The sequence below is a fragment of the Hippoglossus stenolepis genome, chromosome 6 (genome assembly GCF_022539355.2).
Source record: "Hippoglossus stenolepis isolate QCI-W04-F060 chromosome 6, HSTE1.2, whole genome shotgun sequence".
Lineage (NCBI taxonomy): Eukaryota > Metazoa > Chordata > Actinopteri > Pleuronectiformes > Pleuronectidae > Hippoglossus > Hippoglossus stenolepis.
The window spans coordinates 2,320,341-2,342,587 of record NC_061488.1 but is presented as its reverse complement, the minus strand read 5'-3'; the positions used below and the strand labels follow the sequence as shown (position 1 = coordinate 2,342,587).

Sequence of the window (22,247 nt, the reverse complement as noted above, 5' to 3'; positions counted from 1 at the left end):
TCTGAGCAATCAAGCAGCCTGGAGTTTCTACCCTCCCATTTCTCATAGACACACACACACACACACACACACACACACACACACACACACACACACACACACACACACACACACACACACACACACACACACACACACACACATCCAACAGGACATCCTCAGTCAGTAGTGGGGGAGTGGAAAAGAGTCCAGTGACGTCCACACAGCTAAAAAGACTCCATTTGGAAAGAATAGTGAGATGGAAATTTGACCTGTAAATCATTTAGAATGTCTTAATTATCTGTGGAGTTCAAGCAACAGAAACACAATTATTAGAATTATAAGAATTCACTGTCTGATTAGGGTTAGGGGGTTGTCTGTGAGACTTGAAGTGTCTGATACATGGTCAGGTCTTTTTGTCTTTGTGGGGCCTTGTAGTTTTCTTCAACATGCAGAGCATGTCGTCGAACTCCAGTCAGGTTTGCTTCGATGTCAGCTTCTGATCAAGGACAGAGAACATCATCAGACCACCTCGTGCGGCCACCTCAAGCATCGGCAGGGTTGGTGTGGCAGCAGCAGCGTAACAGGTGGATGTCGGCTGATCTGCGGGTTACAGGAGGTCGGCTGCTGTTGTCTGCTGTTCTCTTCGTGGAGTCTGGTGGATGGGCAGTTGTTGGTGGAGGAATATAGGACGGAGGTGAACCGGCTGGGGATGAAGCCACTTCAGGTCTCTGAAGAGGGGCACAGTCGAGATCGTGGTCCACTCTGACTCACTGAGGCACTGTAGGATACAAAGAAAACTTTTTCTGTGCAGATTTATCTCTTCGTTCACATTCATTGGCCATTTTATCACATTCATTCCCTCGGGTAACACACAGCATTTGTTTTGCATTCTTTCTTCTTTCCCTACATTCACATTCGTTTACGTTCATTCATCTCATCATTTTTTTTTGATACCAAACAGCATTTGCATTATTTTCAACTTTTGAGCCTCAAAATCGGGCAAATTATCAGGGTTCCATTTAGCTCCTTTGTTTCACATCTCGTAGCAATCCCCGATTCCGTAAGGTCCCAGACCTTATTCTGTGAAAAGTCCCGGACCTTTGACACGTGTACACGTTTTACACTTTAAATCGCGATCGTCACCACGAATTCAGATTGTTTCACGCTACAATGCTGAAAAAAGCCATCAACCAGCAGTCAAGATATCTTTCTTTCCAAGGTCCCGGACCTGAGTAATATCGACCTGCACTGGTATGATGTCGGTAATCAGCAGACTCACATCAGATGGGAGTCAAAGGACCTAATTGTTTGATTGAGTCTCACCATAAGGACAGCGACGGTCCGTTTGTGTGGAGATCCCAGTGGTGACGGTCCGGGGCCCCGGCGGTCGGCCCTCTCGTCTCTGTGCTTCACTGAGGTAAAGGCTGAAGTACCTTTTCTCTCAGGATGATCAGTCACCGTCCGTTCGTGGCTCCAGACAAGTCACACAAGGGATCCCACTTCTGACGCCAAGTTTGAGATGGAAATTTGACCTGGTGAGACTCCTGAAACAAAGAGACTAGAGACATCATAGTCTTTTAAGGAGACTTTATTCCTTGCAAGGAAGGTCAGACAGTCATACAGCATGCGAAGAGCATTCTGCAGAGGGAATGACCAAGGAACAGTTGCAGGCGTGTGCTTTTTATGCAGATGCAGTGAAGAGATGTGTGTGTGTGTGAACTGAGTGAATAGTGAAATCCCAGGAGATGAGACCCAGACACATGCTGAAGGCCTCCTGGCCAAGCCAAGACACCGGCTGAAGGCTTCTTCGAGGTCTTGGTGGGGGGAGATGAGCACAGTCTCAGATTTGTGGCTCTGATGTCATTTTGGCAGTTGCATAAGCAGAGATAATATTTAGTGTGGCACTCTGACCAGGGTTTGAAGCTCAAATGTTGTTATGAACAGAATCATGTCGCACGGCTGTGATCCAGGTTTATACGTCACGTAAGAATCTTTCGTTTCACACCTCTCCAACTGGTCAGCAACTGAAAAGACAAAGATCGTTAAAATCAGGGACCATTTGCTACCGTTGGGAAACAGCCACTTCCTCGTCCCTGTTTGATACCATGACGCAGGACAGTGAGCAGAATGTGACACGACGCCACTCAACCAGAATACTTCTGAGATGAAGAAATACACTGAAAAGCCACAATGACAGTTATTGTCAAATCACAATTAAAATCTGAAATATCCCGAGAATAAAGTCGTACATTTAGGTGTCATGTTAGCTGGTGAATATCAGAAGATCAGTCCGTCTCCTGGGTTAAAATGAGGAATGTGCAGCATCTTGTTAAGTTCAGCTTTATTAGAAGTTTCACAAATAACGAGTCACTGAATATTTTTGTCACATCGGCTGCACATGGTCATAAATATCAGGACTTTGAAAAGACTGTGGAGGAAACTGAGTCTGTTCTGAGAAATGAATGACGCAGATTTAGAGGAAATTGCCTCTTCAGTGGAGGAGGAAATGTTTGGTTCTCTGTGGCGTTATCGTCCGTCACACATGTGTCAAGAGGATTCTCAAGAAACCAGAATGTTGTTTATTCTCTCTATCCTGTAATTTTATCACTTTCTTCCAAATAACAACTTTATTCTCTTCATATCACAGCATTTTTCTCAAAATCTTTCAATTTTTTCACTGATTCACTGCTTTTTAGAAATTAACAGAAGTAGAGACGATTCCCTGAAAAGTACAATATGTCATCGTATAACGAACAATAGAAGAAATTAAACTCGTTCTCAATGTCACCGAGCTCACTCAAATAAAAAGGTCAGTATTTGCATATTTCTTTTTGTTTTATTTATATTATATTAATCTATTTACAGATTTCTCCTTTTTTTCTATCTCTTTTATTTAGATTTAAACCTGATTTTAAATTGATCTCTTTTAGTGTTTAGTGTTTTAGTGTCCAGCACCTTGACTCTAACTCTACTGATAAATAAACTTTCAAACTTGCTTTGAACGTTGCTGACGTGCACATACGGATCTTTTATGCAAATTCCACTTCACATAAGCTTTTATATTGCAGTTCTTCTTTTTGAGACAATATGTTCCTCATCTTTGTTTTCACCACATCACCAGACCATGTTTCCTCTGTGCATGAGCAGGTGACCTGTTCTGGAGAGTCAATGACATAATGTTCAAAGGACACAATGATTTCATCTCACTGACCCAGTGGAGACCGTGGAAAGTGTCCCGGTGAAATGAGTATGAATGAATCTCCTCCGTGGTCCTGTGTGCACATGCTGGTGAGGATGGTACAGACAGACACAGTGAAAACAGGCAGCACATAGCAGAGGACAATACCAGGAAGCTCCCCCGCTCCCCGAGCCCTGGTCCATGGTGAGTGATGGCCACGACACAGCGGAGGAGGGACGCTCAGTGTGGAAAGAGGCTCTTTAACCTGGACGTGCACACACACATCCTCACATTACCCCAGGTTTGGTTCTATCTAACGAAGACATGAGCCGAGTATTAACAGGGTTTCTTTAAATGTGGCAAATAGAAAACAAGTGGTAGTGTTTAGTAGATTTGATGAAGAGTCTGGCTGCTGTGTTTTGCACGAGCTCAGGCAGGTGAAGAGAGAATTGCAATAATGCAAACGAGAGGAAACGAAAGCATGAAGGATAATCTCTAGATTTCTTCTTTACGCTGATGTTTGAGTTTCCTGAGCTGCAGAAATCACAGCTGATGTGATTATGTAATTCACAGTCAAAGGTGACGCAGAGATTTGTACATTTGTACGTAAGGTTTGGGGACAGAGAACCCAGGTGCATGGAGGTGTAGGTACGGTGCACGTGTCAGGGCCGAGAGTCAGGACCTCTGTCTCGTCAATATTAAGCTGCAAGAAGTTTTGAGTCCTGCATCATTTTCTATCCAGGAATTCAATGAAGCCATTGAGCAACACAGCTGCTGGTAAACTCCTCACAGAGGTCACGACGAAGGTCAGCGTCACACACAGCGAGTGCAGGAACGTTTGTGTTGGCCACGTTTCATACTGATTAACAGCCTCTGCAGCCCGTCAGCAGTTTGTAGCTCAGCAACACTTCTCCCTGCTTCTGTCTCATCCTGTCTCCGTCCCATTGTCCAGGTCCCTTCAGTGACCAGCAAGACGAGGAAGAACCAGTCAGCAACTTGTCTCTTCGGATGAAACAGGAAGGAAGAAGTCAGCAGAAAAACACCATTTCTGGAAAGCGTGGGATGAAAATCAGTCCCTGACCCTGTGTTGTAATCTAAAGACCAGAAAACAACTAGTAAGACAAACACCTACAGCTTCTCTCTTATTCTGAAATTCAGGCGTCACCAAATTAATCAATCAGTTAAATCCAGTGGGAATCAGTCAGTGGCAACATCACCTTGCTTTTACTTTTGTGTTTTTTCTGTGTCTTTATTTGTGTCTTAACCTGTGAGCGCCTGCAGATGTCAACTAGCCTGTGTGGCTGCATCTGGAACATTGACATGTTGGAATCATGTTGATGAACGTTCATCGTCCCTTTAAAGACAAACAAGAGTCAAGCTGCAACTCTCAGGTGATGAGGTTTGATCACCTGAATCCTACAAATTAATGCGTCAGTCTAAATGAACATTTGTGCCAAATTTGAATGGATAACACATTTATGGAGGTCATAGTGACCTTGACCTTTGACCTCAAAATTCCAATCAGGTCATTCGGGAACTTGAAGAAAGTGTCGGGTGTCAACAGATGAAACATTTCCTCCTGCAGAAACACGTAAACACAGTAAAAACATTTTCGCAAAAAAAACGAGTCAAACACTTTTCAGAAATTCTTCATAAAATATATTTTGGTCCAAAAGCCGATTTGCAAAAATACAACATGTGCAATCATGGAGTAGATGAGGAGTCAGTGTCTCTACGCTGCCTCACCGGAGTCGGAACGCTGCATCCTCTCACTGTGTTAAGGCGAACTGCACACGCTACTGACATGTAGTGTTACTGTCAAAGGATTTAAGTAGCCTGGTTAGCACTACATCGTTACACTACACACACACACACACACACACACTTCCTGCTTCTATTGCTAGGCCTCTTTTTCTAAATCTTATCCTATGACAATGATTCACATTAGCGCACGTTTTCCAAGAAGAGGGAGACTGATGAACGGGCTCATTTTCAGGAAGCGTCGACGCGCGTTTCATTTTAAAGCGTCGGGACCGATCCTGGTCGTTAACGCAGCTTCGGCTCAGACGATAAATAATAAGATATGTTCCCCGTTTAAACACCAAGCATTTAGACCCAGTTCAGAGCTGATGGCGACATGAGAGATCAGATGTCAAGTGGTCGACTTCCTGCTCTTTATGCAAATCATCATTTGTGTTCGAAAAGCAAATCCTGCTGTTTCTACCCAGTTGACAGATGTGTCCGTCACTGTTTCTAAAAGTCAACTCAGAACTAATTTGACATATTTTTTCAGATACATTTGAAAACCCAGATGTGTGACAGCCCTGGTGTCAGATGACATTTGTGTGTGTGTGTGTGAGAAGAAAAGCTTGAGTCATTGTGTGGTGATCCGTGTTGAGTCAGAGACGTCAGCTGATTGTCTCCTGTGGCCCAGGTTCACACTGATAAGAATGTGGCTCGGACCTCAGGACTGATTCAGGTGCGTTCAGACCTGCCCACTTCTGATCTGATCCCTCAGGACAGTAGCAGCAGGTCGAAACAGGATCTTACTGAATTTATTAGAAATTTAGTCGAGAGTTTGGCGGTAAACAGAATCCGATCAATTCAAATTGTGGTTTATTGAACTTCTCCGTCACCAGAGTCGGTTTCAACTGAATAAAAGTGCAAATCCTGCTTTGACAAATCTTTGATCCGACACGTTTGGCACTCCCAACATTCACCCTGTTATCTACACCACACCTGTTTATCAAAGATTATTCTACGAGTTAAAATGAACAGTTCGACATGTTGGGACTTTTTGGCTGAGTTAGAGGAGAAGATTAATAACGTCCGGGAGAGAACAGAACTAGTTTGTGTGACGTAGCGAAGGAGTGTTTGGAAGTGTTTGACAAGGCGAAGGTGGAGTGAGAAGAGCGTTCTTCTGGAAGACGTGACACATGGTTTCACACGGCAGAGCCGGGGCGACGGCCGAGGACAAACGAGAATAAACTGTCGTATCTGGCTTCATATTTAATTTAATCTCCTCGTCCAACTCTCAACGAGAGACTGAAAATCTGTCTCGTTCAAAATTTAGTTCGTCCTCAAGAACCAGAGCAAAGTGAAAAAGTCAATACGCCGATACTTGATCTGTCCCCGATGTTGTCTGACAGCTCCAACACTGATCAACAGCAGTTTGTTTCCAAGTACCCTCACTTCCATTTAGAGTGCTGAACATTTATAAGAAATGCAATTTTAAATCTTAAAAATAAATATATGCATCAGAAGTCGTACATTATATTGCTGCAACAGAAATTTGTAGTCGCGCCTCAGATCCGCGTGTGCAATGACAATTTCTGGTCAATGATATTATTGACTTTTAGCTTCGGCTGGATCAGTTTGTGGGCGGCGCTCCGTCACCATTACGCAAAAATGTTTGAGATGAAGTCGCGAAAGCGTTTGGCGTACTGCTCAGGGTGGACAGTGGAGATCTCAGCTCCGGCCTGCAACAGAGAGAGAAACAAGAGACCATCATCATTCATATACATCACATCGTGCATTTCATCATGTCACAGTAAACTCTGATCAGCTGACTGCGTTCCCCCCCCACCCTCTCCCGGGCTACGCACCCCGTGTTTGACGGTTTTCGCAGCATGAGCAGCTTTCTTCTTGGTGTCGTACTGCGTGAGGACATCGATCAGGCCCATGAAGTAAACTTCCCTCTGAGGAGCTCCTGGGAAGAGTCAGCGTTATTTAAAACAGCAACAATGTAACAGCTCCCTTAGGAAACTAAACCAGATCATGAAGTTCCACACGCTGCTCGACACCGGCTCACCTGCGCAGCTCCTGATCGCGTACACGTCCACATACGGGTCGAACTCTCCGGGCCCCAGAGGTTTGCAGGAGGACATGTAACCAGCGATTCCCTCTGGAGAGGTGCCATAGGATCCCACCGTGGCGCCCATCGCCAGGCCGTTCTCCGCCTCGGGTTCTTCCTCGTTGGAAACCTCCTCACCCTCCTCCTCCTCCCGTTCAGCTCGGCCCACATCGTGGATGCCGAGGAGCAGACTGTAGTCCATGATCTTCAGCTTCACCAGAAACTGAGGAAAGAGATGAAACAGTCGATTAATCCATTGAAAGAAAATGTATCAGCATCAGTTCTGATTCTCAAGTAACTCCTCAAAACGTTCTTAATGAGTTTCAAACTGTCCGGACCTCGTAGGACTAATTACTACAAACATGATCTAAATGTTTGTTCTTCCATTTTTGCTGTAGTTTAATGTCATAATGTCTAAATCCAGCTCCGACCCTGTTCACTGAATCTCCTCCATCCTCCACTGCAACTCAGGACTGGTGCAGGCCGACGGCGCCACTGTGTGGTTGAGTTCTGCAAACAAACATGTCACCCACCTCCACGTCTCGTTTCAGCTTCTCCATGACCTTCTCCTTCTGCTCCTCGGTCACGTACACCTTCTGCAGGTTGTTCCTGAAGTCCATGTCTTTGAAGGTGGGAAGCTCTTTACCCTGAGACACAAACACTTAAGAGTTCAGCGGGATGTTTGAGGTAAAGAGGCGACAGCTGCACAGATAATAGTCAGACAAAATGAAAGTAGGAGAGATGTTTGAATTCACCCGTTCTTTGTCACTTGCTTCACGAGCCACCAGAGAGCCCTGCCAGAAGAGAGCTGTAAAGATCAGGGCTCATACATGTAACATGCAAACAGATCAAAGTCCAAGCAAAGGGAGTGAATCACGGCTGCAGCTGCGGTTTGGTCAATACAAACAGGATATAAAGCCCATCACAGCTTCTTGAATCATAAGATCACATCTGCAAATGGGTTTTTCTGTCTGATCAACCATGAAAATCTAAATCTTAACACATCTATCTAATGATTCTAGAACTCTTTGTCTGTCTGTGGCTCGATGGTACAGGAGATACAGATCTATGAGACCCAGTTCTACTTGCTTGTAGCCTCAATGCATTGTAAGAATAATCTAGATTATCACCACATGCGAGAACGTACATTTGTTTACATAAACTACATCTATGTCATCTGTCAAATAACTCCAGAAATCTGTGTCTCATATCTGTAAGTCCGTTCATCAGTTCAGCTCCAGTGTGAAACAGCATCTAAGCTTTTATCTCTATGTCCCCTGGAAACTGGACTTCTGCATGTTGTAGTGAAGCACTGATGTTGTTTGGGAAGTGTAATTAAATAATAAAATAAAGCTCAGCCTGTTTGTTCCTCTCACCTTCAGGTCGTACTTCCTGTGCACCATCAGTCTGTGGCTGAACATGTTCCTCATGACGATCAGGTACGTCTCCTCGCTGTCCACGCCCACCCGGTACATGCCCAGGAACTGTGGCAGCAGGGTGCTGCCATGACACTTCACGATGTGCTGCAGGGAGGGGACCACAGATAAGGGCTTTATTCACAATGTGTATTCTAAAAGATTAAAATACAGCAACAGAGAACACGTACTTCTATCGAGTGCAGCCTCTAAAAAGGTCACTTAGGATATAAATCAATTAGTGAGTCCATCCAGGTTAGACTGTCAGAAGTTAAAATAGACTTCAGACTGGCCTGGTTCAGTGTCCCCTGAAACCCGCTGGACGAGCAGGATGTTAAAGACAGAAGAAGCCGGTGAACCAGCAGAAAACCCACACAGACACGGGTAGAACATACAAGCTCCACACAGTCAGGCCCCGGCAGGTCACATGCATCCATGATGAAATCCCTACAACTGCCAAACATCGAAACCTGATCCTAAACCTTCAAATGTCTAAAAGCCCAAAGTGCGACGACGATTCAGGCCTCTACAGAAGAGACGTCCTGTTTCTGTACGAGCTTCAGACAAAACAGCTGAAACATGCACCAGTGGGACTGAGAAATCTGATATTATAAACTTCAACCTGCAAACGATAACAATGAGTTCATTCAACTAAATAAATACGCAAAAAGGGAAAACACTGGGAAACAGAGGTTCCATTTTCCTCATCTGCCTCTCAGCTCCATGTAGGCTGAGCGACCACAGGCCACACATTCCTCTCACAGCTCACAGCAGCCAAAAGGTCACTCAGTGACATTTGCAGCCTGAAGTGAGAGAGAGACACTTTTTGAAGTATCTGCTCGACACAGATCTGAGGGCAGACGTGAAATAAAACCAAAGAAACAAATCAAACAGGTGAAAGGCTCTTCCTCGTTCTCACAGCCCCTCTGGATCGTTTCAGGGGACTCTACGGATTTCAGTGCAGGTCTGAAAGCTGCTAATGAGAAAAACGCAGAGCATCACCAGACTTCTGGTTCAGCCACGCACTCCTCACCTGGTGATACTCGGACAGGATGCTGTGCATGTCGGCCACGTCCTCGCTGGAGATTTGCTTGACGACCAGCGTGCGGTCGTAGGAGTTGAGGAGCAGACCCTCTTGGTCGTCTACGCTCCTCGATGGCGGGCTGCGAGTCAACGACACCTGGGCATCAGACGCACACAGATGAGCAGAGAAACGTCTTCATATGAACATCAGATTTATGTAAAAGCAAATGTGAAGAATCTGCCTATTTGGTCATTATTAGGGTTTATTAGCTCCTATAGTCATGTTCCTTTGGATTTGGTACTTGGTCTGCACCCTGAGCACGTCATCAGTACGTCACATACCTGATAGTCCAGATCCTCAATACCAAAGCGTTCCCTTAGATTTCGGAAGACCTGAGGACAGTACTCTTTGAATTTGAAGTGTCCCGGAAGGTTTTCTCTGCAAAGGGAGAGAGGGCGGGAGAGTGAGGAGAAGGAGGAGGAGGCTGATGCAACATTTTCTGTGCCGACACACAAAACACACAAACAATCAGATGTTTCATTCTCTGGGACAAAAGTCTTAAGAATTCAAACATCATCAGCAGGGGTGAAAGTAGAGTGAAGTTCTTTCTCCGACATTCAGAGCTTCCACTCCTGCGTCACGTATCCCTGAACACACATTCGAACGCCTGCGTCACCTTCACAACTAGATATGAAATCTATGACCCAACTTACAGTGGAAAGACACACAAAGTGAAAACGTGAACACATTCCACAGCCTTGATCTCCACTGAAGTTTGAACGACTTTCGACTCAGTGCAGTTTGCTTCATGAGCACTTTCAGGCTTTAACCATGAAAACTCATCAAGACACTTGGATTTCCCAGTGTTCAAAACCCAACTGGATTAGTGACACATAAGTTGAACCCATAAACTTTACTAGAAACACACTCGCATGATGCAGCACATCCTGTAACTACTGATTATTCCTTCTTCGGTCTGTCAGAGCAGAGACATCTTCACGTTGACCTCTGGTGGAGACGTTCACCAAAACATAAGACCCATCCAATCTGAATCTATTACAATTTAATATTGTTTGGTACCAGGGTCGGATTTGTTCACGTTTCCTGAAAGCACCGGAGGCAGTGAGACATGTGTTTTTATTAATATCTCAACCAGCCGCTGCTTCTCCATGACCCGCGTCGTGAGTCTTACTTGTTGAAGAGGTGGTTGTTCACTTTGATTTTGGTGTTGGCCTTGAAGTCGTCAGGAAGAAGCATGACAGGAACAGGCACCTGGTTGAGATCATTGATCTGCAAAGAGAAAACACGTAGTTTATTAAAATCAATCAAAACTAATTATGTGCAGACTTTTATCAAACCTCAGATAACAGTCCAATATGTCCATGTTGTCAAATGTCTTGTTTTATTGAGTTTTACTTTGATGACACAACAGAAGCAGGAAGTTCTTACATTTGAGAAGCTGGAACCTCAATTATTGTATTTATGTTTATTTAGTCACATACGTGTTTCATGTATGTATCAGTGGTTTGGGGTATTTGTGTAAAAATGTATAATACATTTGATTTTGGGCCCTTTGTGCTTGTATCCATGTCGCCTCTATATGTATTCATCATATCTGTATAATGGCTCTAGATCTACTGTATGTCACGTACTAATATATTTATAATAAGAAGAATACTTAGTATATGTAATACAAATACAAATGCAGTAATGTCCAAGTAATAAGTGCAGTAAATGAATAGTTGTGTTGTAATATGAATGTTTAACCGATTAATGTTGTGATTATTTCCGTGATTAGCTTGAACACAAACAGGCAGTGGTGGACCTGGGGGGCCTGGGGGCCTCGGGGGTCCGGGGCCCCGGTGCCGGGACCCTGCTCGGACCCAGGCCCAGAGGAGCCCCAGCTGGCCGGCGCACACCCCGCCGCCTCCCCGCGGAGCTCCTGCTACGGGAGCTAGCTCGCGTTAGCCCGGCTACAGCGACTCACCGAGTGGTTGACGCCCCACATGAAGACGCTGAGCACCGGGTCGCTGGCCCGGAACACCTTCACCTTCTGCTGGACGAAGTGCTTCTTCTTCGTCTTGGTCTTCGGCGCCAGGATCACCATCGGGCTGGAGGCGGCCCCCGAGTTCCCGGGAGCAGCCATGACCGCGGGCGGAGAGGCTGGAGCGGGCGGGGGACACTTCCTCCTGCGCGCTGCCTTCACGGAGCCACACGCCGGTTTGTCGCCGCTCCTCCCCCCGGGTCCCTCGCACCGACGAGCAGGGGGGGTCACCGGTCCAACTCCCGCTGAGTCACACGGTCCTCGGATCAACGGGTGGACTGCGGATCCCTGGCGGACGCTGCGTTCACCATGTTTGTTCTGAACGTCTCCTCCCAGCGCCCTGCGTGTTTTTATAAACCACGTGCTGAGTCCGTGACTGACAGCTGACAGCGGCCAGTCAAAACTGCGAGGCTGCGTCATGTGACCTCAGAGGGTGGGGCTTCGCAGGTTTATGTGGCGTTCACGTGAGGATCCACGGTCGGAAATATCAGACATCTTTCTAAAACTTGAAAAACTTGTTCCAAACCGTCCCTCAACGTCAAAACAAGTACTTCTTTGTACTTCTGAGTACTTCTGTTTACTTCTGAGTACTTCTAGTCAGAGGTTTACAGGTTGTGATCAGACTGATTATTCACACACTTTATTTCAATACTGTAATGATTCTAAATATGTTTGTTAGTTGTTTGTCTTTGTTTCCGTCTTCACTGAATAACTTTAGACCTCAGGGTAGATAATTAGCATAAGTTATTGTCAATATGTTTGTTTTGATCTTTTTATATTCAAATTTATTTTATTTTATTATTTTAACCATAAACTGCAGTGAACATGTGTTTTTGATATGAATGCACTAATGATTAACGGGGACAATGCTGTAATCTTCCAGGTTCTTAAATGTCAGAAGTCGCTGCTGCTTTTTCTGTTTAGATTCACTGTAAACTGAAGATGTCTCTGAACTGTTGGTCAGAAACATAATCAGAAATATAAATATATATATATTTGTGTTGTCGGAGGAAAAATGATGATGATTGTGTGTTTGGATGTTTTGTCTCTGGTCCTGACATGACAGCTCTCACTCAGCTTCACTGTGAGCGTCACACCAGCTCCTCTACATGACTTATTACTGCAGTCGGGCCCTTCACAATTATATGATATGATCTGAGACGTCATGAGATGTTTAATAGAAAAGTTCTGCTGCAGGTTATTTATTATATTATATTACTCAGTGACAAAGTGCTGGGAATCACTGGTTAAATCCGGTTTAACCATATCCGTCATTTTTATGTAAAATATTGACAAAAAACTACAACAGTAAAAATGTAAAGACACAAAAAGTATAATATTTTTAAGTGTATATTTTCTTTTCATAATAAACTTATGTCATTATTTTTCAGATATTATTATTATTACCATATTTCAGGATATAGTATCATGGCATGCACAAACAGCTGAGCTACCTTCATGGGTTCATGCTGTCTTATCTTTCTAAAGAAATTCAGATTTATAGATTTAAAGACTTTCAGATAACTGTCGATCTTTTAACTGTTTATGTGCACACAGATCCTGAGAAAAGTTATCTCGTCCTCTAAATGTTTTACAGATGTGGCTGAAACTACATAAATAAAGTTGAAAGTTGTAAATGTAACTCACACACAGTAGCTGTGCATTAAAGAGATGTTTAACCTCTAGGGGGCAGAAAGACCCCAAAGCAAAGTGTCAGCCTCAGGTTTTGAGGGAACCAACAGCACCAACAGCACCGAGCGTCCTGCAGAAACACAGTTTTCAGATTTCTCACTAAACTGACACTGGTCATTTGTTGTTGCACGTCCATGAAACTGTGAGAGAAAGAAAAGAGCAGCAGAGCAAAGTTCGAGGTATAAACAAGTTGGACTGTGACACACTTTCAAAATGTGAGCTGGGATTGGATCAAGCTGCCCACATGACCCTCAAAGGACCAGTGTACAGATGAGGGATGGATCTTTTCATTTGGTAAATATGTATTTAAATGACACTTTTCTTGTCTCGATGACCAATCAAAGCTCGTTACAGTACAGTTTTGCCATTCACACACACATTCACACCTATGCAACACCTTTTCTATAGAACAGCCCAGCAGTGGGGTCAGTATCTTGCCCAAGGACACTTCAGCATGTGGAATAATGGAGACTGGGATCGAACCGCTGACTCTCTGGTCAGAGGACGACCTGCTCTATTCCCCCTGATATAACTGAGAACTTCAGTAACTTTCCCACTGGACTCGTCTTTATCTTTCATTACCAATGTGCCACATATACAACACTAAATTCAACCCCTGGTTAAATCTTTACATCCTGTTGACATGTGTTCGCCCCCGATAAACAAATTAAATGACCAAAATGTAAATACCTGAAACCTCCCTTATGAGGACCAAATCAATGCAGGATCCTTGGTTTCAACTCTCGGCTACTTTCCTTGATACAAGCAATGTGTGTGTTTTTAAAATATATGAAAATAATTCACAGTTCCTGACAAAGATGAGCTTTAACATCTGGACCTTTTCTAAACTTTGACCCTGAGAGATGAGTCACTCTGATCCAGGTGCATCCGAGACTCTTTAAACGTTGTATTGTGGAATATGAATTCACTCTCTCTCCTCACATCATAGTTTAAATTGAGTTACACAGAACAGACGTCGCCGGCTTCATCCGCTCGATGCACAGAAACGAGTCGCAGCAGAGCAAACGCAGCCCAGATAGAGAAGTAGGACATGTGGTGGTGTGATTCTACAAAGGATCATGCTTCCTCCTTCATTTTCTGCAAGGCCTTCATTTCATATTATGCATCGACAATGGGATATTCTATGCTGTTACCTTGGAAACAGGCATGTGCTGAGTCCCCGTGTGGAGACGGGGGAGAGAATGATCCTTTATGTGCCGGGTAATGGCAGAAAAGCAGCATGACTCTAATGTGCTCTAATGTGTCTTTTCAGTTTCACTGCTGGCGAACGGTTCCTCACAGTAAATGGATGTGAGGACGACGCTCTTCACATCAGTAATAATGTTCGTATGATTCACAGGAACTCAGGCACTTTTCTTTCTTCTCTTTTTGCTGAATGAGGTTCACTTCAGAAGTGACTGTGCAGGAAGGAAGGACCTGTACTCATCCTCCTGTGTTCCTCATCGTCATCACCATCATGTACTTTTCTTCTTATGAATATTTACAGTTTGTGTTGGAGCCGCGTTTAAGTTTCTTTATATTCACATTCTTTATCGTTGTTTTTATTTGCCTTTGTGAGCAGGTTCCCTCCTCGGGTGTGAGGGTCGGCGCTGATCTGTAAGTACGCGGCGTGACACATGAGCGGGTGACAGCAGATACCGTCACTGACCTCAGCCTCAACGAGAGTCTCAGCAACTCATGGACTTCTGCATTTCGTTTTTCTTACTATGTTTGTTTTGCAATAAATTACAAACAGTGACCCTGAAAACTCTTTGGATTAATTTTTTAAGGGATGTTTTTGCGGTGGCGGTGGTGACGGTTGCTCGCCAAGACCTTCAGCCATCACCGTGTTGACAAGACGAGACCCTCTCGGTGAAGCTGCCTATCTGGCTCACACTACGGCCCTTCAGACACGGAGTCGTATTAGCCAGCTAGAAATCAACGTAAGACAAAATAACTTATTATCTCCTACAAAACAAGATCTGAAAACAGTTTCACTTGACGGCCGACATGTGGAAACTGTGGAAAATTTAAAACATCTCGGTACAGTTCACTTTATCTCCTCAGGAAACTCCTCGTGTTAGGCACTAGCACTATCGTGTACGGTCACCTAAACTGTAGATCTACGAATAAACTCTCTAGGGTTGTGGCAATGGCAACCAAAACAGTTGGCAAACCCCAAAGGCCGTTGGCTCGACTCTTTACAGGAAGGACGAGGAAGTATCCTGATGGAAAGCTCCCATCCACTCTTCAGACAGTTTGAGCCTTTGAGCTCTGGGAGGCGCTATAGAGTCCGTCTAGCAACTAAATATGTATTTAAGAAGTCCTTCATCCAAAGTACCATCAATATCCTTAACTTAACTGATTCTGAATGTATCATATGAGTTTGTCGATGTGTTTGTTTTACTAATTGCTTCTTTGTTTTGTATGTTGTTGTTTCTTGTGTTTGCAGAAGACGAACTTCCACCTTGTTGGACATAAAGAAACATTCTGTTCTATTCTGTTCTATTCTATTCTTCTCTATAGTCATAGACTGTAAATAACGATGGACAACAAGTCTCCGCCTCCTCCCACTTTCCTGAACTGAAGCCCCGACATCCCGGGGACGAGCGCCGCCATCTTGTGCCGTAGGAGCCAGAGTCCGAGCAGAATCAATGTAGGGGCGGAGCCTCGGCACTCGACCAATCCAGAGTCAGTCTCAGCTGTCAATCATAAGACAAAAACTTATCAGAAACACTTGAACACACATCAGAACAATAACAACTACTTAAAATGATTTAACATGTACGTAATGATTTTGGTTCATGTCCCATCCGTTAATATGAAGGAGGCTGGATGTACGAGCTCGGCTGCAGTCAGCCACCAGATGGCGATCAACATGCTTTTGCTTCACATGTGTCATGTCGTCCATCTTTGTTTCAGAGCACATCTCCATCCATGAACCTCCACCCCTCATCCTCCAGAGGGTCTCTGGGTGGAGCTGGAGCCAATCACAGCTTCCTGATATACAGTCTGTGGTTTTAATAACAGCTACGTCTTCAGGACCGACCGGACGCTTCGGTGACCTTAAGGAAAGTCGACTTGGCCCTGGGCCGTACGACGATTAGCATGCTAACGTCATTAGAAACAACAGGTATAGAAACGACGGAGCACATCAGTGTCGGCTGGAGACAGCGGAGGTGAGTAAAGAAATGAAGTTTGATGCTGAGCCTGAACTTAAAACTGGTGAGTAAACAGGATTATTGATGGTTACACTGGGAACGAATCCCCTTTCCTCTGGAACCCACGAACATCTGGATTATTTCTGCATTTGAATAGATTCAATCAACGTTCACTCCCAGGTCAGATGAGTAGAAAGGTTTTCTATCGACTGTGATCATAAAACATGACATTCAGGTGAACGCGATCATTTCTTCCTCTTTATTCTGACGTTATGAGGAACACTGAACTTCCGGGCGTTGGTGCGTAAATAGTCGTGAATGTTTGTGTATTTATTGTGTTTTTTTTATCTGAGGAACAACATGCAACAGAAATGTTTGACGTCATATGACAGCAAGGTGAGAGAGCTTCTCAGATTCTGGTGCATGACGTCAGACAAGACGAACTTCTCTCTGGTAGCGGAGTCGACACGTTTAATAAAGCTGCAAACTTTGGTGTCAAAGAGATATTGAATGAAATATTATAGTAGTAATTGTGAATGGGTGCAAGTATTTAAATGATTTATTTATGTAAACCACCCGCATATAAAAAGTCTTAAGACTTAAATACTTGAAAGTCCTAAAGTATTATCAGCAAAATGTTATTTGAGTTCCAAACGCAGAAATTCATCATGTGAAGTATCATTTTATCAAATAAGACTTTTATTAGTATCAGTGATGCATCATATCTCATCTGATGATCTTTTGTTTTATTGTAAAATATGAATCAGTAAAGTAAACAGTAAGTATTGCTGGAACATAAACTAAAATATGATTAAAGTAGTTAAGTCAAATAAAAGTACCTTTAATAAATTTAGATTAAATAAACTCTACTGCTATTTTGTGATGTTTAATAGATCATTAAAGTCATCAATTCTGCTTCATGTGCATGTTATTGAAAGAACACACTCAACACCTGTTGTTATATTAATATATGTTTTATTCTTCTCCATTTTTATCATCATTAAGTTTTATTTTCATATTTGCAAATCTAAAGGTCCTTTGTGCACAGACCTGTCATCACGGCACACACACATCGGCACAACAAGGTCAGAAAGAGATAAATTCTAATCACACTTTAATCACACAATTTCATGACTTTTGCAAGGACTAGGGAAAGACGAACTATAACAATAACAAATTTGATCTTTTTATTTTCTATCCCTCCGTTGAAATCAGAATTTATAGTATGATGTGCCAAAATAAAACATACTAGTAACATGGACATTCTGAATTCTCAAATGAACAAAGCATAAATAAAAAAAAGGAAATTAAAAACATGAGATATAACCATAAGATGTACAGCAGTTAATAGAATAGAGCTCTGATGAATGTGAAGTGAAGTTTTGCCATAAAGGTGCCTCTTCCCCTAACATGAAATAAAATAATCTCTGTCTTTAAATAAGAAACTGCTGACAATATAAAAATACATGGCATTGTACTGTAGTTCATTAAATAAACCAACAATTCATATATAAAATATTATATTGACGTGTATAAAAATATGCCTTACAACTTTTTGAAAAGGGTAACAGCCGTAAGCTTTTTGTCTGCCACTTCAGAACACACAGTCGACCACAAAATTTCCAACATATGTACAAACAATCAACTAATAAGCAGTCAGAACGCCATTTTGACAAATAAAATGAACAGAAGCATCCAAGATCATATTCTTATGACTATGTTTTCTGACTTTACATATATATAAGATACTGTAAGATTCAAGCAGTACTTGATGGAAATACATACTCAAAAATAAATTAATAGAAAAGAAATATTCTGTCGATTAGGTACGCTGATATCAGTGTATCTTTGGAGAGAGGGAGAGAGGACGGTGAGGGAGACACATTTTTCAAACGTCTTGTGTCACATCACCTGCGTAACAGTATTTCAGCCCACTGAGATCAGAACGAGCACAGGCAGTGTCAGCTATCCTAAAGTAAAGAGGAAAACGAAAATCTACCAGAAAGCCAGGACAAGAGCCAGGGAATATAGAGATCATTCTGAGTAATACCGCTCGGATCACTGAGGCAGTTCACGGAGAGTTAATGTGAGCATGCAGCATGTCACCGGACGATGCAGAGGACGTTGCTGCAACTGTTGAACATTCAGGCAGATGTTATTGTCGCTGTGACTGTGAGAGTGTGTGTGTCTTGCTTCTAGAGAGGACATGAACGTTAACTGTTGTGGATTTCCCATAGGAAGTGGTTTATCCCTGCTGCCTCCTGTCTAGGCAGTGTCTAGCACAAGCTAAAGCCACCCCCTCTCCCTGTGCTCCTGCTGCTCCGCCACCTCCTCCTCCTTCTCCTCCTCTTCCTCCAGGCTCAGAGCAATAGGACAGACTCATCCCTCACTCCCCATCGCATGGTAAAGTACCATCTTCGCTGGCACGTGAGGGCACGGGCGTGCCGAGCTCATCCACGCACCAGCAATGGCCACGCTGCATGCCCTTGGAGGAGCGGCACTGTGCGAGATGAAAAGACAGAGAGGGAGATTTTGAAAGGGAACGGAGGGCGGAGATCGAGTGGGAGAGTGGGAAAGGTGGTGAGAGAGGAAGAGAGAGAAAATGATATGTCATCATAGCGCAGTCCTGATTCTCTGTGCCCACAGCTGAGACGCTCCGAGGGGGAAGTGTCAGTTATTCTCAGCCCCTGTGGCCACAGACAAATCTGTGGATGCAGAAATCTGCAGTGGAGTGCAGCTCTGACAGTAACGTGCACAGTGACACCGGGTCAGTGCAGCAAACACACAGTATCACATCACATCCAACAAAGTTCCAGTGTTTCGTGTGGATTCAGGTGAATACTCTACCTGCTTTTTCCTGTAGAACCCACGGGTGTCACAGTTGGGTATATAGATGTCGCGGTCAGACTGGAAGATGGTCAGCTCCAGACCCCTCAGGACACTGTTGAGCAGTTTGCGGCACGGTGCCTGAAAACAGCAACGCAGAGTGTGTCTTCAAACATCACCAGAGGCAAAGAGAGAGGACCTGTCTCCATGTGGAGAGTGCCCCCCCCCCCCTCAGCTGATTGGCAGAGATCCTCTCTGATCACACAATCTGTCCATGTGAATCACAGAGGATCAGCCACTGTGATGCAGCAGCAGAGCCAGGAGCAGGGGATATGTATATTTATATATATCAGATGTCACATATTGTATAACATTATATAATCATATGGTTACACAATGCTTTGGCTTTTCAGGTCACTGGGAGAAGTGACTGTGCGTTTTTGTGTCACTTTGTGGAACTAATCGGTTTCATCTTCATCATTTGTGCGACTGCTGTCAGACATTTCAGTTCAAATGCTGCAGATCAGCTTGTAAAGTCTAAATAATCTGTGGTGGCAGCGGCAGACTTGAAACTTTCCTGATTCACATCATGCTCAATTAGTTCTGCCGCATAGCAGCGCACACATCATGCACCATAATGCATGGCTTTAGAGCAGTGTGTGTACATGCCACTGCAACACCCAAGACAGCAGAGGATCTGTGCTACTAACTCTCTACAACGCAGCTCGACATTCAGCCCTCTCCAGCACGTCTGATGTGTATTTTTGAAATCTGGGTTATGAATAATGCTTGACACGAGCCATTCAGGTAAGAGTCCGTCAGCTTCACTCATCAAAGACTGTGAAATAAGAGCAAGAACTTACTTTTTCAATGTCACCGCTGTGTGAGGGATGTGGACCTGAGGGGAAACGACACAGCAGCATGAAAACGTGACAGGAAACCATCTTCAAACCACATCCACTGTCACATTTTACATTATAACACGGAGACACAGATGAGCTCTATCTGAGGATGGTCACCGAGACGCCTAATGTCCATCACTGTGTCCTTTTCACACAGTTAATCGCAGTATCTCCGTTTGAACAGTAGATGGAGATCACTGCAATGAAAAGCTGCTTGATCAGGATGTAGGTGACACTGTGACAGTTTCACATTCATTCTGAATTCTCCACAGAGAGCATGACTTGTAGGACAGATCACTGTCGTGCACACTGTCACTGAAACGAACAAATCATATAAATGTGCATTTTAACTTAAACACTGTTTCTCACTGAATGATATTCACAAATAGCCACTGAGGTTTGAATCATTTCAGATTAATGACAGGACTATGAAGACATTTTTATCCCAGTGAGCCGCTGCAGAGGAGTCTTGGATTGTGGAGGTTTGCAGATGTGGTGCACAAAATGCATCCAGGCTTAAATGTCACACACTAACTGCGCTTTCTTTTTGTTGGTGAGTGACACAGCATCACATGCAATCTATAGATATGCAGGATTCTCACTTCGTATATAATCACGTGAGGTGACTGTGACATCCTCAACAAACCACTGTGCAATTCAAGGCTACCTGCAGTTCCCATGCATGTGCATCTATAGGTGCATGCATGCATGTATGTATATGTGCATACGTGATTTCATGCACGTGTGTGTGTATGTACAGTATCTTACCTGTGGGGGGGGGCTTCTCAGTGGGACTAGTCCTGCTGTGCTTGGCGCAAATACCCCGTCCCTGCAACAGAGCCTGGAGGGGGCTGTGCTCCCGTGGTGGGGGAACACAGCGGAGCCCCTTGGCACAGCTCAGTGTGTACACACCACAGGGCTCTCCCTGGGCCAACACTGATGTGCTGCCGGCAACATTATGGTCCCTGGGGGGCCGACCTGCCCCCAGTGGATCCCTGCAGGAGGGACAGACCTTGAAGGGCCCCAAGCGGTTTGCCCCGCTCCACGATCCGCAGTGGGCAATCAGCAACAAAACAATGGCTGTTAAGTTAGAAAGGATAGGCATTTTCTGTCCAGGTCTTAGGTTCTTCACACTGTCACTCTCTATCAGTTAAATGTGGCTGATGCTATTTCTGGATGTATATTTCTCTCTCTCTCTCTCTCTCCCTTCCCTCGGTCTTCCTCCTGTTTCTATACAGTAGTCTTCCTTGGTGCTTTGCCGGTTGAGTCCCCTGCAGTGCCAGAGGAGACAAATGGAGATCGAGAGAGAAACAGCAAAGCACCAGCTTTTAAAGATCTGAAAGGCGGTGAGAGAGAGTGAGTGAGTGAGTGAGAGAGGGAGGGAGAGAGAGAGAGAGAGAGGGAGAGAGAGAGAGTGCACAGTTATGACACCTTCAGGGGCTGGGACTCAGAGAGAGAGAGAGAGAGAGAGAGAGAGAGGGAGGTGGCAGGGAGGGAGAGAGCAAGTGGGGGGTGGATTATGTTCCTTTCAGAAATGATCAAAATCTCTCCACCCTTTCCTGTTATATACTCACACATACGTCCTCTTACACATTAAAAGTAGTTGTCATGCTCAGATATTTGCACTTTCTTTCCAGTGGTCACAGACCCATTTGCCATGGTAACTAAAACAAATGTGCGTGTGCCTCCATCAGCGTCGCAGCTGCAATGTCATTTGCCCCAACGTGTGCACGGCTGTGTGTTTGCTCCTGGTTGAATCCTGGAGGTGGTTGTGACGGAGGAGGTTGCTGATGCTATAGAGCTTCATGTTTGGTCACATATATATCAAAGTTTGGAGAATACTGGAGGAAAGAGTTGGATGCACAAATGTTAGAAGTGTGAATCACTTGATATGTGAACTGAAACTGTGCCTCAGCTTCATCAAACCACTGCTGAGTCAGACGTGCAATGCACTGCCTCTACAGAGAGATAATCTGCTCTTTAGTCAGTCGCACTCTGGATCACATCTGATATGAACTGGACCACATCACATGTTGAAGTACGAGGGCAGCGGAGACTATTCCTCGCCAGTCGTTTGAATTGCAAGAGTAATCATCTGGATAATTAGGAGGTGGAGGAGGACTCACTTCTTCTGCAGGAATGCACGTCGAGAAGCCAGAGTGGGAGAGCT

At 44.2% G+C, this 22,247-nt stretch overlaps 2 protein-coding genes across 2 annotated transcripts; both read right to left on the bottom strand.

The window, feature by feature from the left end:
• Positions 1–4,802: 4,802 nt before the first annotated feature.
• On the bottom strand, positions 4,803–11,834 carry pip4k2ca (phosphatidylinositol-5-phosphate 4-kinase, type II, gamma a). Its single transcript, XM_035158840.2, has 10 exons — positions 11,440–11,834; positions 10,645–10,742; positions 9,794–9,890; positions 9,462–9,608; positions 8,390–8,536; positions 7,769–7,807; positions 7,547–7,660; positions 6,972–7,236; positions 6,766–6,869; positions 4,803–6,639 (listed from the first exon to the last, which is right to left on the bottom strand). The coding sequence occupies exons 1-10, from the start codon at positions 11,596–11,598 to the stop codon at positions 6,559–6,561; spliced, it is 1,251 nt and encodes a 416-aa protein (XP_035014731.1). The 5' UTR covers positions 11,599–11,834; the 3' UTR covers positions 4,803–6,558.
• Positions 11,835–17,307: 5,473 nt separating this feature from the next.
• On the bottom strand, positions 17,308–22,041 carry igfbp6b (insulin-like growth factor binding protein 6b). The gene is made up of 4 exons (XM_035158844.2): positions 20,846–22,041; positions 20,039–20,073; positions 19,197–19,316; positions 17,308–18,849 (listed from the first exon to the last, which is right to left on the bottom strand). Exons 1-4 carry the CDS (start codon positions 21,180–21,182, stop codon positions 18,736–18,738), a joined length of 606 nt encoding a protein of 201 aa, XP_035014735.1. The 5' UTR covers positions 21,183–22,041; the 3' UTR covers positions 17,308–18,735.
• Between the last annotated feature and the right edge of the window lie 206 nt (positions 22,042–22,247).

What these genes read in the sequence shown, in the direction of transcription:
- igfbp6b (XM_035158844.2), bottom strand. Translation starts at nt 21,182, where the DNA reads ATGCCTATCCTTTCTAACTTAACAGCCATTGTTTTGTTGCTGATTGCC. An exon ending in ACAGCGGTGACATTGAAAAA is followed by an intron (nt 19,317 to 20,038) that starts GTAAGTTCTTGC and finishes TGCTGTTTTCAG; the next exon opens with GCACCGTGCCGCAAACTGCT. An exon ending in GGTTCTACAGGAAAAAGCAG is followed by an intron (nt 18,850 to 19,196) that starts GTAGAGTATTCA and finishes CATCTCGCACAG; the next exon opens with TGCCGCTCCTCCAAGGGCAT.
- pip4k2ca (XM_035158840.2), bottom strand. Translation starts at nt 11,598, where the DNA reads ATGGCTGCTCCCGGGAACTCGGGGGCCGCCTCCAGCCCGATGGTGATC. An exon ending in ACAGGAAGTACGACCTGAAG is followed by an intron (nt 7,808 to 8,389) that starts GTGAGAGGAACA and finishes CTCTTCTGGCAG; the next exon opens with GGCTCTCTGGTGGCTCGTGA. An exon ending in AGCTGAAACGAGACGTGGAG is followed by an intron (nt 7,237 to 7,546) that starts GTGGGTGACATG and finishes CTCTTTCCTCAG; the next exon opens with TTTCTGGTGAAGCTGAAGAT.